Below are 14,876 nucleotides of genomic sequence, written 5' to 3'. Positions count from 1 at the left end.
TACCTATGTCAAGATGTAAATCGCACGGAGATATGACTTTTTGACTTAAAATGGTATATATGCTACCTGATTTTATCATTTGATGGTTTAAGAATTATTATCGAGTATTTAAGAAACCTGAAAACGTATCACTGTCACTGATCTTAATAAAGGGTTGTTCTCATTTTTAATCAATTTGGAACAACCTTAATAACAATAAATGGTATTATGTACTTTTTAAAGGCCGAGCCACACCGGCTTGCGTGTGCGTGACGTGCGCGTGTGCGTGCGCTAAAATGTTGGAGCCGCACACGCACACGTCACGCAAGCGGTGTGCCATCTCTCATAAGGATCTGTATACTACAACGCGGCACGCGCACGTGCACGTCACGCACACGCAGCCGGTGTGCACAGGCCTTAAATCATCAAATGAGATCATTGGGCTGTAAGCAATGATCTTCAGACACAATGTGATAATAACTTTTACACTTTCCTACATCACGTATATTTTAATGTTCTATACGAAGTATTTATTATCTACAATCGTTTATGGCACAGCCACTTATAAATGTATTTATTTTATTATCTCCCTGTCTATTGTGTGTCTGATATATTTAGATACAAGTAAAGGTATTCGCTATAGTGTTACGACGTCATTATCCTGTCCTATAAATAGGGCATATTTTTTGCCATGATTAGAATATCCCATAAGTCGTTTGATTATTGTACAATATTTTGAAACTCACCATTATTAGGGAAAATATACCTTATGTTCACATAATTAAAGCTTTATAATATAACAATTGAACCCAAAACGAAATTGTTAAAGGAAAAGGGCTGGTGTCCTCAAAAAGAGAAACTACTTTATGCAATATTTTCTTAAATTATAACGCCACTCAATATTAAAAGTTTAAATCTCTGATTTTAATCATTAACGTTTATATAGGAAACTTGCCTACCATTCAACAAACTTACAAGATTATTGAATGAGTGACATCACTACATCCTGTTATAACAATGACTACAAAAGGCCGGTCAAAGACGTCGTATCATTCAATCTAAACCAATTTATATTCAGTATAGTTTTACAATAGAAACTATATTAGCATAAGTCAAGTAAGGCTAATGTTACTTTATTGCAAAAGGTCAATTTCTTTTTCCTATTGATTTAATCACAAACACAATTCCTTTAAAATATCTTGTAATGTTTGACTGTTATCTAATATAGGTAGTACCAAATTTTTAGGTGAAATATCTTGTCCCTACCAGAAAAAATAATAACCTAAGAAAGATGTAAAGGTAGATAAGTATTAACCGGAAATTCCATCCCTACCTCACATAGTGGAAAATTGTATATAATGAACGTATATTATTTAAATTTTATACTTAATCATGTTATTTTTTAATACTGCAGCAATATGATTGTTCGCAAATTGTTTCAATACCTGTATTGTTTGAATTATTGTTCCAAGTTATATAAAGTTTAAGATTATTTTATTATTTATCAGAAGTATATGTTTATTAATATTTTTTATGGACTAAAATACAAAGTGTGTGAATATGATGTGATTAAAATGAAATGATCTGCTTTTTACAAGTTGTTTTATTCAATAACTTCACGATTAATAATAATATAAAACACTAATAAGCATACCCCGGATTTTTGGGCGCGGGAATGTTTATATTATGAGTACCAATCATTTGGTGCTGTACCTTTACATTATACGAGTAATATCAGTGAAACACTGAAATTGGTATTATATTGGTATCACATTCAGCCAAATTTTATGTTATGAGTAAACCTGTATCTTTGCTAATTTTTAGTGTTCCGTACAAAACTTTGTTTTTCACATTAGTCATCATCAGGCTAATCGGCTAAGTCCAACTGTCCGAAATACCTGGCAACTATGCAAATAAATAGATTCAGAGGTGCAGCCATCAATGAGGCATCTTCATTTTCTTGGTTAATATGTGACCTGAAACAAATAAATAAAAAATTGATTAAGAAATGAACAATTTGAAATCATTAATTTAAAAAAGAAGCATTATACTTGAATAGTAGGCCAAGCAATAAGAAGTTATAGAGGGAAATGCTAGGAACACAATTTTTGACTACGTAACTTTGTTTGGACTAGTTAGGCGGTGAACATATCAAAAGTCCCCGGCCGAAGCCCCGGTGCTGGGGGGTAGAGGGGGGAAAGGTCTCATTTTTCGGTTTTTCACTTATATCTTGGAAACTTTGCGTCTTAGCGACATGACTACTAAGACAAACCAAAAGCTGATAAAATTTGTTACAAGTTTTATTCAGTCAAGTTTTACCATATCTTGAATAGTTTTTGAGTTATCCGCTCTTGAAAGTTTATTTAGGGCTTCCAATTTTATCTTGATATCTACATTAGTGAAGCTGGTAGGTCGTGTTTGGTATCATTTTCGTATAAATCGGGGGTGCTGAATTCATTTTTGGTATCACATTGACACCTTTCCTAAGAAAAAACATATAAACTTTAAACAAATACCTTTTTTTTTAAATTCCACTTCACGCTTAAACCGCTCAACCGATTTAATTGAAATTTGGTATACAGATATTTCGAGTCCCAAGACAGGACATAAGATACTTTTTATCTCAATAATCATCCTTTAAAGTTGTGAAATGGAGTATGGGGGGAATTCAACTTCGTCGACGAAACTGAATTCCTGAGGTTAATACTGCTTAAGGTAAGGTTTGAAGTCATGTTTTGTGTCACTTTCATCTAAATCACAGAAGTATACCATCCTAAATTTCATTTAAACCGGTTCAGCAGTTATTGACTCCCCATACAAATTTCCACCCCACTTTTCACACCCTCAAAAGATGCTTTTGGTTATTAAAACCATCCTATGTCCTGTGTCGAGACTGAAACCATTTCTATACCAAATTTCAACGACATTGGTTCAGGGATTTAAAAAAATATATTTTTTGAAACGTTGGTTTTACTTCGGAATAGTGTCAATGTGATACCTTAAATGAATTCAGCACCCCCGATTTATACGAAAATGATACCAAACATGGCCTAACATCTTCACTGACGTAGATATCAAGATAAAATTAAAATCCCTAAATAAACTTTCAAGAGCGGGTATCTCAAAAACTATTCATGATATCGAAAAACTTGACTGGATAAAACTTGTAACTAATTTTATCAGCTTTCGGTTTGTCTTAGTAGTCATGTCGTTAAGACGCAAAGTTTCCAAGATATCAATGAAAAACCGAAAAATTCGACCTTCTTAGCCCCCTCTACCCCCCAGCACCGGGGCTACAGTCGGGGACTTTTGATATGTTCACCTCCTAAGTAGTCCAAACAAAGTTACGGAGTCAAAAATTGTGTTCCTAGCATTTCCCTCTACAACGTTTTTTGAGCATTCATTTCCTGACCTAATAGGTAGGGTGACTGCTATAGTTGTGGGCCACTACATAGTAATTGGCCACTTTAACAATATGGCCTCATTTGGCTCCTGGCTCGTTTCTTTCTGAGTGGCTAATTACTATGTAGTGGCCATTAACTATAGAAGTCATTATTATAGCCTTTTCTTCCATATTCCTTCTTTTAGTTTTGCTGTGTTTTCAAGCTAGTTATTTTATTTGTTTATATGGATCCCTCTCTGGGTGAAGGCCTCCTCCAGTTTTTTTTTGCAAAGCACATAAATAACACAAACCTAATTTCAGCACAAGCTCTGGCTAGATTTCTTAGAAGGCTTATTGTTTCCGAGAGTGGAGGGTGTGTTATTCGTGCTAAGACTGCATATATCCATCTACCTGTAAATAAAAAGCATAATGTATTTTTTTTGGTAAATAAGGTACCTGTAGGACTTTATATTATAGTATAGAACAGTGGCCGACCCACCTAATCTGCCAAATTCGGGACCTACCTCTTGGTTGTCTTAAAAGGGGGGCATAAATTATTATTTCACGGCTGCTCAACCCATAGTTTGGGAAATGCTGGTATAGAATGTAGTTTAAATATTAGACAAAAACTCATAAAAGTATTCTTGCATGGTAACCACCTTACAGTAATAATGTATAGTGTATACACATGAGAGTTTTATTTAGTAGACTACTAAACCATCATACAAGGTGCTCTTACCGGTTTCGTGCTCTATAGTGTGACCAGGTGGAACTTCTTTTATAATATCTGTAAGCATTTCCAACCCTATATCAAGCAGCTCGGGACTAAAGCCAAGTATATTTGTAACAGTAGAATCATGGTCTTTAAAAAATACTTTCCAACCCACAAGTGATTGATCAGGAATTACTATTTTTTTCACTTTAGCACTCCACAAATTTCTTTTGGTAAGGTTAGCAATTATGTTACTCATGTTTCTGCGAACATCTGTGAAATTCTTAATTTGAATGTTTTGCCATTCTATTGTAGGCTTAAGTTTATCTGGTGCTGGTTTCGTCCTTGGAGGCTGCAAAAAATACATACAAGCTATACTCTGTATCTTGTATTCAAATAAAAGTAAATAAATAATTTGTACATTTTCGGGTAGTTATAACATTTATTAGTTAACCAACCAAATACAAAACCACCTGGATCTGTCACTGAACGACCTGACTTTAACCTACATTATTTTGATCGTGTAATGTTGTCATCTACTCTCGAGATACAGACTCATATTTTGTCTGTGTACAGACTATAAGAAGATAAATTGTAAAAAAGTAAGATCACTATGACTCTTAACTATGTTAATGAACTAGAAAAGTGGTGTAGGTGCTAAATACCCAAATTATTACTTGACTCAACTCAACACTGCCTTTAAACATACTGATTTTCACCTTCATGTGCCTTTACCCTACTAAGGATATTAAGAAAAACTTACCTCTTTGTAAAAACGTGATTGATTTTTGGTAAACTTTGTTATGTCGTTATCGCACACAGTTACTGCAGCAATATTTGCACGTTCTTTCACAACTTTAAGAAGATATTCTTCCCCGGTGTTTGGTATTTCATTGTCTTCCACATCGGACCTGATTTCAAAGCATTTTGGTAACAAATCGTCATCATCTGTTTGATTCTCAATAGTAGCTGTATAAATTACACTTCTTTTCTCAGAACCCATTACCGTTAATATTTTTTATTTTATTGTCCTGTAGACTGTTTACTCATAAGCGATTTAACCGAATGCAATGCAACAAAGTGAACAAAACAAAGTAAACCTAAACAATGTAAACCACCTGCCTGTGTACAGTGTGTACCCGGCATTGTTGTTTTTAATTTTTGACACTGACAGGAGTGCGTTCGGATACTAATAATTGATTTTATTTTTGTAAACTAGCAAAATAATTTTTCATGATTATTAAAAAGAATTTAGTGCTTGGCTAATTATTGGGATTTATTTTGTAGCATTCTCTTAGCAGTTCATGCTTGGAGGATATAACCAACGGAGACGCCATATCTAAAATTTTCGGTACAAAATAGTCTGCCGTTTTTTGCGGGGGAGGGGCACATCAAATGTATAGGTACGTCATGTCAGATAAACGTCAGTCCATACATATGGTTGACATGAGGTTGACCATTGGCCGCCTATTTTCGACAGAGGGGAACGCCTGTTAATGGCGGCTCCATTGTTAATTACTCCGAGAGTTCATGTATGGGAATGAGAACAACTAGCCCAACCAACCTCTATACTATTTGCCTTCTTTGCTTAAGTGACGAGCGTGCGTAAATCTGAGTCTGTAAGATGGTATCTGAACGTATCCACCTAACCTATCATTGCTGAATTTGTGTTTTTGTTTCCAGCAGAAAGAAATATTCAAGAAGTAAGAAATAGTTAATCTAATCGATTGGAAGTAATGTCTACATCGAGTAACAACTCCCAGTCTGCTTATTCTCCGTCGGAACCCGAAACTCCACAAGTAAGTGTCTTTTCTGTGTCTTTTCATATGTACCTACAGATCCACAAACTACACAAATTGTTTTCTGTATTTGAATAATTTGCAGGGCACAACAAAGAGTCGTATCCAAGCTCTGGATCAATCTCTTAACAATGTTGATGTTAGTAACAGCAACTGCTCAGAGACGTCGGTGAAAGAAAAAGAAATGCACCAAAAACGTATTCAAGCCCTAAGAAAGGAACTTGAATACATAAAGGTGACTGAGTGGGCCTTCGATTACGATAAAGGATTCATTCAATAATTGACTTACAGCCAAAAGTGAATATGTTGTCCTATGTGTTGTCTTTCTTTAACAATTTGTTTTCTAAAGAACCTGAAGAAGATGATTACTCAAAAGAAAGTTTTTTAGCCGATCAACTATTAGATATAGAGACTTTGAAAGAGGAATTAAAAGATGACATTGAACCAGAAAGTCAAGAAATTCCAAGGAATGTGGCTTGTTTCCAGAGGACAGGTATAGCAACAATGCATTAACATTATATTTTTAGTCTGAAGATAAATCATGTATATGTTTGCTGTCTGCAGTATACAAATATTATGTTTTACATCTATTCAAATAAAATAATAAAATCCTCACCAAGATTTTCTTGAAAGATTACAATGATGAGGGGTGGGGTTGAAATACCCTGTGTAAAGTATGATTAATTTCATTTTACATACACTAATTGCCACAGTAAATATGCTATAGGGTTTGTAGTACTTTAAGAGTAGGCTGTATTCTTGTTTTTTACCAATAGAGAATAAAAAAAATTTTTTTTTGGCCCCTTGGTATAAGGAACTCCCATACTATTAAAACAGTGTTTATAAAGAGACATGGTGGATAATTCTGTGGAATGCTTTTAAAAATAATCATAATTTGATACCAACCTTTTCCAGTTTTTTTTATAATAATTCCCTTGTTCAGTGTTTTTCAAACCCTGGGGGTCGCAAAGCCTTTGCCAGCGTTAAAACAATACATAAGCAAAACATTTTGTTGTACTAAGCGCGTTGCATCATGAAAAAGTTTGAAAGTGCTCTAGTTTGAACTGCAATTTGTTTATTTTTAGGGTTAATAACATACACAGGTGACAACAACTATGTGCTAATAGATGGGAGCCTCTATTTCGACATATCAAATTCACCCTTAACATTCAATGTTAATGATAAGGTCCTATACCTAGGATATGAGGATGACAATGAAACAATCAAAGTGGTGAGAGTCCTAGAAAACTATGGACCATTCTGGGGTGATTCTATGGATATTGAAGAGGATAAGTTTAAAGTGATAGAACATGTTATAATAGGGGAAGTTGGATACAGGGAGGAGAGACTGGTGTATTTGAAGGATAATGATCTCAAGTTTAGTCTTGACGAGGTGGAGGCTACTTTTATACCGATGAAGGGAGACTGGCTGGAGCTGAGTTGTACAGTGCAGTACCAGGATGATAAACCTGCTGATATCTCTGCTGCTCAGGTAAACTGAATAATATTTCTTTTAAATAAATTTCAAAGTCTAGTACTTTTTTGCTTCCAATTGAGAAAATGGCAAACAGAGATTTTGACTCAATGGAACTTTAAAAAAATTTAATCTAATCTTATTAAAACAAAAACTGTGTAAGGTGTAGTTGAGTGTTTCTAAATAGAAACTCACCCGTAAGTCCATCATTCTAGAGTCAATTTTCTCTATTACCGGGATACACCTTATACATATATTCTCAAGTGCACACTGAGGTTTTCTTTAAGAGCGCTCTTACAAGAAAAGTCGAAATAATGCAAAATTGATGATACTAGTCGACGAAATTCAGGACTTTGTGCTCCTTATTAGAAACAATGAGTACTTGTTCCAGTAAAAGCGTCTTCTTATCTTTTTAAATATCGTTGTAAATATTAGAAAAAGGACTTATTAAATAAGTAATGAATTTTTTTCTGATGGTCGTTTCCGAAAAACCGCGTGAAGCACTGAACGGCAAGCTTTTATTTGGAAATGTTGAGAAGTTTTCTCTGCTAAACCTGGCTATTTTGTATTACTAATACCCTGTACTTTAAGCATATCAAACGATATTTTTCCTACATACCTTTGAGAAAGAGAAAATCAAAGTAAAACGAACTCAATTTTCTCTCCGAAACAAGTGTCAATTTCTACGAAAATCTACTTAATATCGAAGTCATTTTCATACTCAAGCAATCTGCAACGTTTGCTTTTACTGTTGGTATACATTAGTGTTTATGAAATTCTACTATAATTTTTTGGCAATTTTTTGAAAACTACTCTATATTACCGATGACGCGCGCTCACCAGCTCAGTGCCGCTGCAGAGCTTGTACAGGCAGGACGTGTGTCGGTCGGCTCCGCACATTTTCAACGGCGACGACGAGGTTTTTTATCATTGTGTGCGGCGGGCGCCGTGTAAAACGCTATACTGTGTGCGTGTAAACCGCAACGAGAGACTTTGATCCTAGCACTGTTTTTATAGTATTATAATTTATAATGGTACAGTTTAATAAACTACCGGACAGGATTAAAAATATTTGAAACGACCTGACATTCTATATGTATTTATTTGACTCAAGATAGTACTCAGGGTCTGATGATGGAGCCGGAAGGTGGTCACCGGTACCAATCAACCATGCAACAAAACCACTTCGTGTTTGGGCTCGTTTGATTCGTCTCAACAAGATCTTTGACACAAGATAGTACTCAGGGTCTGATGATGGAGCCGGAATGTGGTCACCGGTACTAATCAACCATGCAACTAAACCAATTCGTGTTTGGGCTCGTTTGATTCGTCTCAACAAGATCTTTGACACAAGATAGTACTCAGGGTCTGATGATGGAGCTGGAAGGTGGTCACCGGTACCAATCAACCATGAAACTAAACCACTTCGTGTTTAGGCTCGTTTTATTCGTCTTAACAAGATCTTTGACACAAGATAGTACTCAGGGTCTGATGATGGAGCCGGAATTTGGTCACCGGTACTAATCAACCATGCAACTAAACCATTTCGTGTTTGGGCTCGTTTGATTCGTCTCAACAAGATCTTTGACACAAGATAATACTCAGGGTCTGATGATGGAGCCGGAAGGTGGTCACCGGTACCAATCAACCATGCAACAAAACCACTTCGTGTTTGGGCTCGTTTGATTCGTCTCAACAAGATCTTTGACACAAGATAGTACTCAGGGTCTGATGATGGAGCTGGAAGGTGGTCACCGGTACCAATCAACCATGCAACTAAACCACTTCGTGTTTAGGCTCGTTTTATTCGTCTCAACAAGATCTTTGACACAAGATAGTACTCAGGGTCTGATGATGGAGCCGGAAGGTGGTCACCGGTACCAATCAACCATACAACTAAACCACTTCGTGTTTGGGCTCGTTTGATTAGTCTCAACAAGATCTTTGACACTGAAGATACACAAGGTTTGATTATGGAACTGAAAGGTGGCCATGGGTACCAGTCTATCATGTAACTGAACTACTTCGTGTTTAGGCACGTTTTATTCATCTCAACAAGATCTTTGACACAAGAAAGTACTCAGGATCTGATGATGGAGCTCGAAGGTGGCGACGGGTACCTGTCTATCACATAACTGAACCACTTCGTGTTTGGGCTCCGTGTTTGGGCTTCGTGTTTGGTTTATCACCTAGTGTCAAAGATCTTGTTGAGACGAATCAAACGAGCCTAAACACGAAGTGGTTTAGTTGCATGGTTGATTGGTACCGGTGACCACCTTCCAGCTCCATCATCAGACTCTGAGTATCACCTAGTGTCAAAGATCTTGTTGAGACTAATCAAACGAGCCTAAACATGAAGTGGTTTAGTTGCATGGTTGATTGGTACCGGTGACCACCTTCCGGCTCCATCATCAGACTCTGAGTATCACCTAGTGTCAAAGATCTTGTTGAGACTAGTCAAACGAGCCTAAACATGAAGTGGTTTAGTTGCATGGTTGATTGGTACCGGTAACCAACTTCCAGCTCCATCATCAGACTCTGAGTATCACCTATATAGTGTCAAAGATCTTGTTGAGATGAATAAAACGAGCCTAAACACGATGTGGTTTAGTTGTATGGTTGATTGGTAATGGTGACCACCTTCCAGCTCCATCATCAGACCCTGAGTACTGTCTTGTGTCAAAGATCTTGTTGAGACGAATCAAACGAGCCCAAACACGAAATTGTTTAGTTACATGAGAGACTGGTACCCGTGACCACCTTCCAGCTCCATCATCAGACCCTGTGTATCTTCAGTGTCAAAGATCTTGTTTAGACGAATCAAACGAGCCCAAACACGAAGTGGTTTAGTTACATGATAGACTGGTACCCGTGGCCACCTTCCAGCTCCATCATCAGACCCTGTGTATCTTCAGTTTCTTGTAACTTGTTTCTTGTAAATAAGCGAGTACCTATAATTTATTTCGAGTAATATACGTTCATAAGTACGAGTATGGGGCTATTCATAAATTACGTCGTTTCAAATGGGAGGAGGGGGGGAGGGGGTCATGGACATCGGATGATGGTAGCATGACGTAGGAGGAAACAGAGTCATCCGAAGCATGATTTTTGGATGATTTGAGGGATGGGGGGGTCAAAAATAGACGACGTAATTTATGAACAGCCCCTATGTACATTTGCACTGCATTTAGTATTTTCGTACTTACCAAATAACAGTTTTAGGACTTTATAAGTTAAGTACAGTTAGTGTTGTTATGGTTGATTTCAATATGCTTCGCGAAGGATCAAGAATGTTTAATCCATCATTGTAGTGCGAGTGTGGTAGAAGGGATCGGAATACTGAGCTCGCACGGCCTGCCGCAGCGCGTAAAATACCTAAACTCGCTCAACCCCGAAATGTAATAGCACTCTTAACAACTACTTATGTCTACTTATGTTTAAAAATGGAACAACATGCAGCATGCAAATTGTGAACATCTTATTTCAGGTACTGAAGGTGCTTTCATTCAAGCCACTACGAAGTAAAGTAAAGAGTACAGTAGTCACCAGCTGGGACGGGGACTCTGGGACTTGCGACAGACAGTTCTTCTTCAACCGGCAGTCTGTGCAGAATGGGAGCATTCCGCAAGTAGGAGCCAAGGTAAGTAAGGGAAGTGTTCCTTGTGTAAAAGTGGCTTTGGGGTTGTAAACTTGTAATATTAAATCCTTTGAGCTATCTCTTCTTCTCCACTCATCTCAACTTCACGCAACTCACCTGATGTGTTGTTTTTTTTTTTTTTCAATAGCCTAGTTTGTGTCCCACTGCTGGGCAAAGGCCTCCCCCTTCTTCCGTGTTGTTTTTAAATGTTAAAAAATTCATGGCCAGTAATCCGTAAAATTCTTTATGGTAATCGCAACTCCTTATTAAACTAGTATTCAGGGCCTAATATTACGGTTTTCGTGGGCATCCACTCATCCTCTTATTAAAGTTTTTGATTTCATATTTACTGTTTTCCAGGTCATGGTGGAAGCAATAGAAAGCAATCAAGGAGCTTGCACATGGAGGGTAACAAAAATGATGATTATAGAAAGTAGCTCTGTCCATCAAAACAACAATGACAACAACAAGACTCCCGAGGAAAACATAACACTTGAACTAGAAAAGGAAAAGAGAATCTCAGTAACATATCCTCTTGTATTTGAAAATGTTGACTTTCACCAAAGTGAAAATATGAATTTAGTGATCACAAACAACAGTGATCAAAGCTATTTACTATATAAGTGGATCATGCTTAGCAAGAGGAGGGATTCACAGATTGAAGTCAAACCTTTTCTCACTCGCCCAATGAAGATATATCCTGGACGCACGGTTTCGTTTACCATCACCTGCTACCCAAAGTTACTGGGAAGTAGCAAAGAATGCTTGATATTTATGTTCAACGGGTTTCAAGTAAAGAGATTTATTAATATCAATGTTGTTGACAACAATTTGAAACAGATTAACAACAATGCATATGTAAATGACTCTGGACTTAAGTCTGAACAAGAAAAGATTGATGGAATGAAGGATGTGAGGAGAAATAAGGATAGGGGTTTTATCCCCGGTGTGAAGCCAGTCAGGGCGCCAAATTTCGTGCCAGTTAGACTGGGATCTTTCCCAATACCTGACAAAATGTGGGCTGCTGTATTAGGAAACTCAGAGCAAACAGTGTATGGTAATGATTATGACAAGATATTGGACAGGATAGAAATGGCCTTGCCCTGTTTATGCCAAGAATTGAACATTACCAACTATCTCGACAGATGGCATACGTTGCTATTCATCGAGGAAATACAAGCGAATATTTGTATGAGAGTGTATGACATGCCTAAAGTGTACTTGATTCACTGCCAGGAATATTTGGGGATTGAAATAAAGGGGTTATGCGAAAGAAGACCCAGCTTGATAAAAGGCGATAGAGTGATTGTTAAAGATACTTGGAGGGCCACACAATTTGAAGGTTACATTCATGTAGTGAGAGGGGATTTGGTTTTAATCAAGTTCAATCCTCAGTTTCATGAAACTTATCCGGGGAGTGACGTTGCTGTAGAGTTCCACTTTAATAGATCTACTTACAGAAGGGCTCATCAAGCTCTCAATTTAGCTATTTCAAATCTTGGCCCTGACATACTATTTCCATCGCGTATTGTGACTCGCCCGCAGCAGGTGTCACCTCATGACATAGGCAACATTAAATGGTTTAACAATCTCCTTAATCCTGGTCAAAAAGCTGCAGTCACAAATATTCTTTTAGGAGAATGTCGTCCCATGCCATACTGCATTTATGGACCTCCTGGAACAGGTAAAACAATCACTGTGATTGAAACGATTCTACAAATAATCTCCGTAATACCGGATAGCAGAATTCTAGTTGCGACGCCATCAAATAGTGCAGCTAATCTGATTACTGAAAGACTGATTGAATACAGAGATCGTTTCTCTGGCTCCATGATTCGACTCATAGCCAATTACCTACTTGATTCTGAAAACTTACCTGATGTTATAAAACCCTTTTGCGCTACGTTGGACATAGCAAGAGAAGACACCTCTAAGCCAAACTATCAAGTCAGGAAAGATGGAGTGAACCTGAATTGTCAGACATCTTTCATCGGAAGACATCGTGTAACTGTCGGCACTTGTTTCTGCATTGGGTCGCTGGCACAGATGGGGTTACCGCACGGTCATTTCACACATGTCATCGTTGACGAAGCAGGACAAGCAACTGAGCCAGAAATTATGATACCCCTTACTTTTACAGACAAAGAAAACGGCCAAATCATTCTTGCTGGAGACCCACAACAGCTAGGGCCTGTGATATTATCGAAATACTGCACGGAATTTAACATGAATGAGTCTTATCTGTCTCGGATTTTGGAGACCTTCCCATACCAAAGAGATTTCGAAGCTTATGAGGATGGATTCAATAAGAAGCTGATTACCAAATTGAACTACAATTATAGATCTTTAGAAGAAGTCTTAAAACTGCCGAGTGAGATGTTTTATGACGCCTCTCTCGTGCCTAAGATGGGCAGAGACGAAGCCTGGATCTCCAATACCATAAACACTGTTTCGGAAGTTTTCGACTCATCAGAGAGAACCGAAGGGGGTGTATACGTATACGGCATCAAAGGGGTGAATGCTAGGGCAGAAGATAGCCCTTCGTGGTTCAATCGGGAAGAGGCTGCCATGGTGGCTCTGATGACATGCAAACTTTACAAGAGGAATATCACACCGGATGATATTGGAATTATCACACCTTATATAGCCCAGGTACTGCTTCAAATGCTAAAAAAGTTTAAAACAAATCATAGCATTTTCCATACTTAAGTTTTGCAATAACTAAACCTTATTCTTTCTTTCAGACAAAATACTTTCGAGTTCTTTTCGAGTCTATGGGACTACCTCAACCAAAAATTGGAACTGTTGAAGAATTTCAGGGCCAAGAGAGGAAAATCATTCTTATATCGACAGTAAGGTCGACCGAGGCTTATTTAGTAGAGGACCGAAAACATGCGCTTGGTTTTGTCCAAAATCCTAAACGCCTGAATGTGGCTTTGACCAGAGCCCAAATTGCCGTCATTCTTTTTTGCAATCCTCATCTGTTGTGTACAGATCCACTATGGGGCAAAGTTGTCAGACAAGCAGTAAAAGAAGAAAAATATAAGGGATGTGATTTACCTTACGACTTTGAAACTGTAAATACAGATATTACCGTCTAACATACCTCTGTGCTAAGGATACCATATTGTGCTCTGCATATACACCGATTTTGTTCATAATGTGTCTATGCACTTTTGCACCTCCCTATTCGTGAGTATGTGTTTTTGAAACTGGAATAAATGAGGGAAATAATCAAGCACACAATTGTAGTTTAATTTTGTGAATGTGGGAGTATAATTGCTGTCTTGTCTGCGGTATAATTGCCGCGACCCTGTGTGAGAAGAGTCGTGGCAATTAGACGCAACCGCAGACATTCTCAAGAGACCCAAATTACGTTTGGCGTTTTTATGTGGCATTTTGCCACGGCTCATGGGAGCCTGGGGTCCGCTTGACAACTAATCCCAAGAATTAGCGTAGGCACTAGTTATAACGAAAGCGTCTGCCATCTGACCTTCCAACCCAGAGGGTAAACTAGGCATTATTGGAATTAGTCCGGTTTCCTCACAATGTTTTTCTTCTCCGAAAAGCGACTGCATATAAATAAATATCAAATAATATTTCGTAGATAAGTTCCGAAAAACTCATTGGTACGAGCCGGGGTTCGAATTCCACCTCCAGATTGAAAGTCGCACGCCCTTACTGTTAAGCCTGCAGCAGTCTACCCAAATAGAATAAAAACCAAATTACTGTTATGCCTATCATGTAGATTTTTGGGAAATTACACAAGCGGTTAAAATGTCTATCATTATCTCTGATAATAGTGATATTCTAATCAATCTTACAGATTTAGGTATGTCAGTACTTCCTTATTCATGCACGCATGATGTTATTCATGCATGTAGCCCGCGTCA

The 14,876-nt window shown here is 37.7% G+C and overlaps 2 protein-coding genes across 2 annotated transcripts; one reads left to right on the top strand and one right to left on the bottom strand.

Moving 5' to 3' along the window:
• Nucleotides 1-306: 306 nt before the first annotated feature.
• LOC134680208 (gem-associated protein 2-like) lies at nt 307-5,203 on the bottom strand. Its single transcript, XM_063539295.1, has 4 exons — nt 4,837-5,203; nt 4,101-4,425; nt 3,673-3,772; nt 307-1,955 (listed from the first exon to the last, which is right to left on the bottom strand). Exons 1-4 carry the CDS (start codon nt 5,074-5,076, stop codon nt 1,847-1,849), a joined length of 774 nt encoding a protein of 257 aa, XP_063395365.1. The 5' UTR covers nt 5,077-5,203; the 3' UTR covers nt 307-1,846.
• A 515-nt stretch (nt 5,204-5,718) lies between these two features.
• On the top strand, nt 5,719-14,218 carry LOC134680206 (probable RNA helicase armi). Its single transcript, XM_063539293.1, has 6 exons — nt 5,719-5,872; nt 5,958-6,365; nt 6,958-7,364; nt 10,834-10,986; nt 11,344-13,635; nt 13,728-14,218. The coding sequence occupies exons 2-6, from the start codon at nt 6,176-6,178 to the stop codon at nt 14,082-14,084; spliced, it is 3,399 nt and encodes a 1,132-aa protein (XP_063395363.1). The 5' UTR covers nt 5,719-5,872; nt 5,958-6,175; the 3' UTR covers nt 14,085-14,218.
• The last annotated feature ends 658 nt before the right edge of the window (nt 14,219-14,876 follow it).

The sequence above is a fragment of the Cydia fagiglandana genome, chromosome 3, assembly GCF_963556715.1.
Source record: "Cydia fagiglandana chromosome 3, ilCydFagi1.1, whole genome shotgun sequence".
NCBI classification, from domain to species: domain Eukaryota; kingdom Metazoa; phylum Arthropoda; class Insecta; order Lepidoptera; family Tortricidae; genus Cydia; species Cydia fagiglandana.
This window is presented reverse-complemented; position numbering and strand designations above follow the sequence as displayed.

Coding starts and splice junctions, on each gene's coding strand:
- LOC134680206 (XM_063539293.1), top strand. CDS start 6,176: ATGTTGTCCTATGTGTTGTCTTTCTTTAACAATTTGTTTTCTAAAGAA. Junction 10,987..11,343: donor TTCCGCAAGTAGGAGCCAAG/GTAAGTAAGGGA, acceptor ACTGTTTTCCAG/GTCATGGTGGAAGCAATAGA. Junction 13,636..13,727: donor TCACACCTTATATAGCCCAG/GTACTGCTTCAA, acceptor TCTTTCTTTCAG/ACAAAATACTTTCGAGTTCT.
- LOC134680208 (XM_063539295.1), bottom strand. CDS start 5,076: ATGGGTTCTGAGAAAAGAAGTGTAATTTATACAGCTACTATTGAGAAT. Junction 4,426..4,836: donor AATCACGTTTTTACAAAGAG/GTAAGTTTTTCT, acceptor TATTTTTTGCAG/CCTCCAAGGACGAAACCAGC. Junction 3,773..4,100: donor CACTATAGAGCACGAAACCG/GTAAGAGCACCT, acceptor TTTTATTTACAG/GTAGATGGATATATGCAGTC.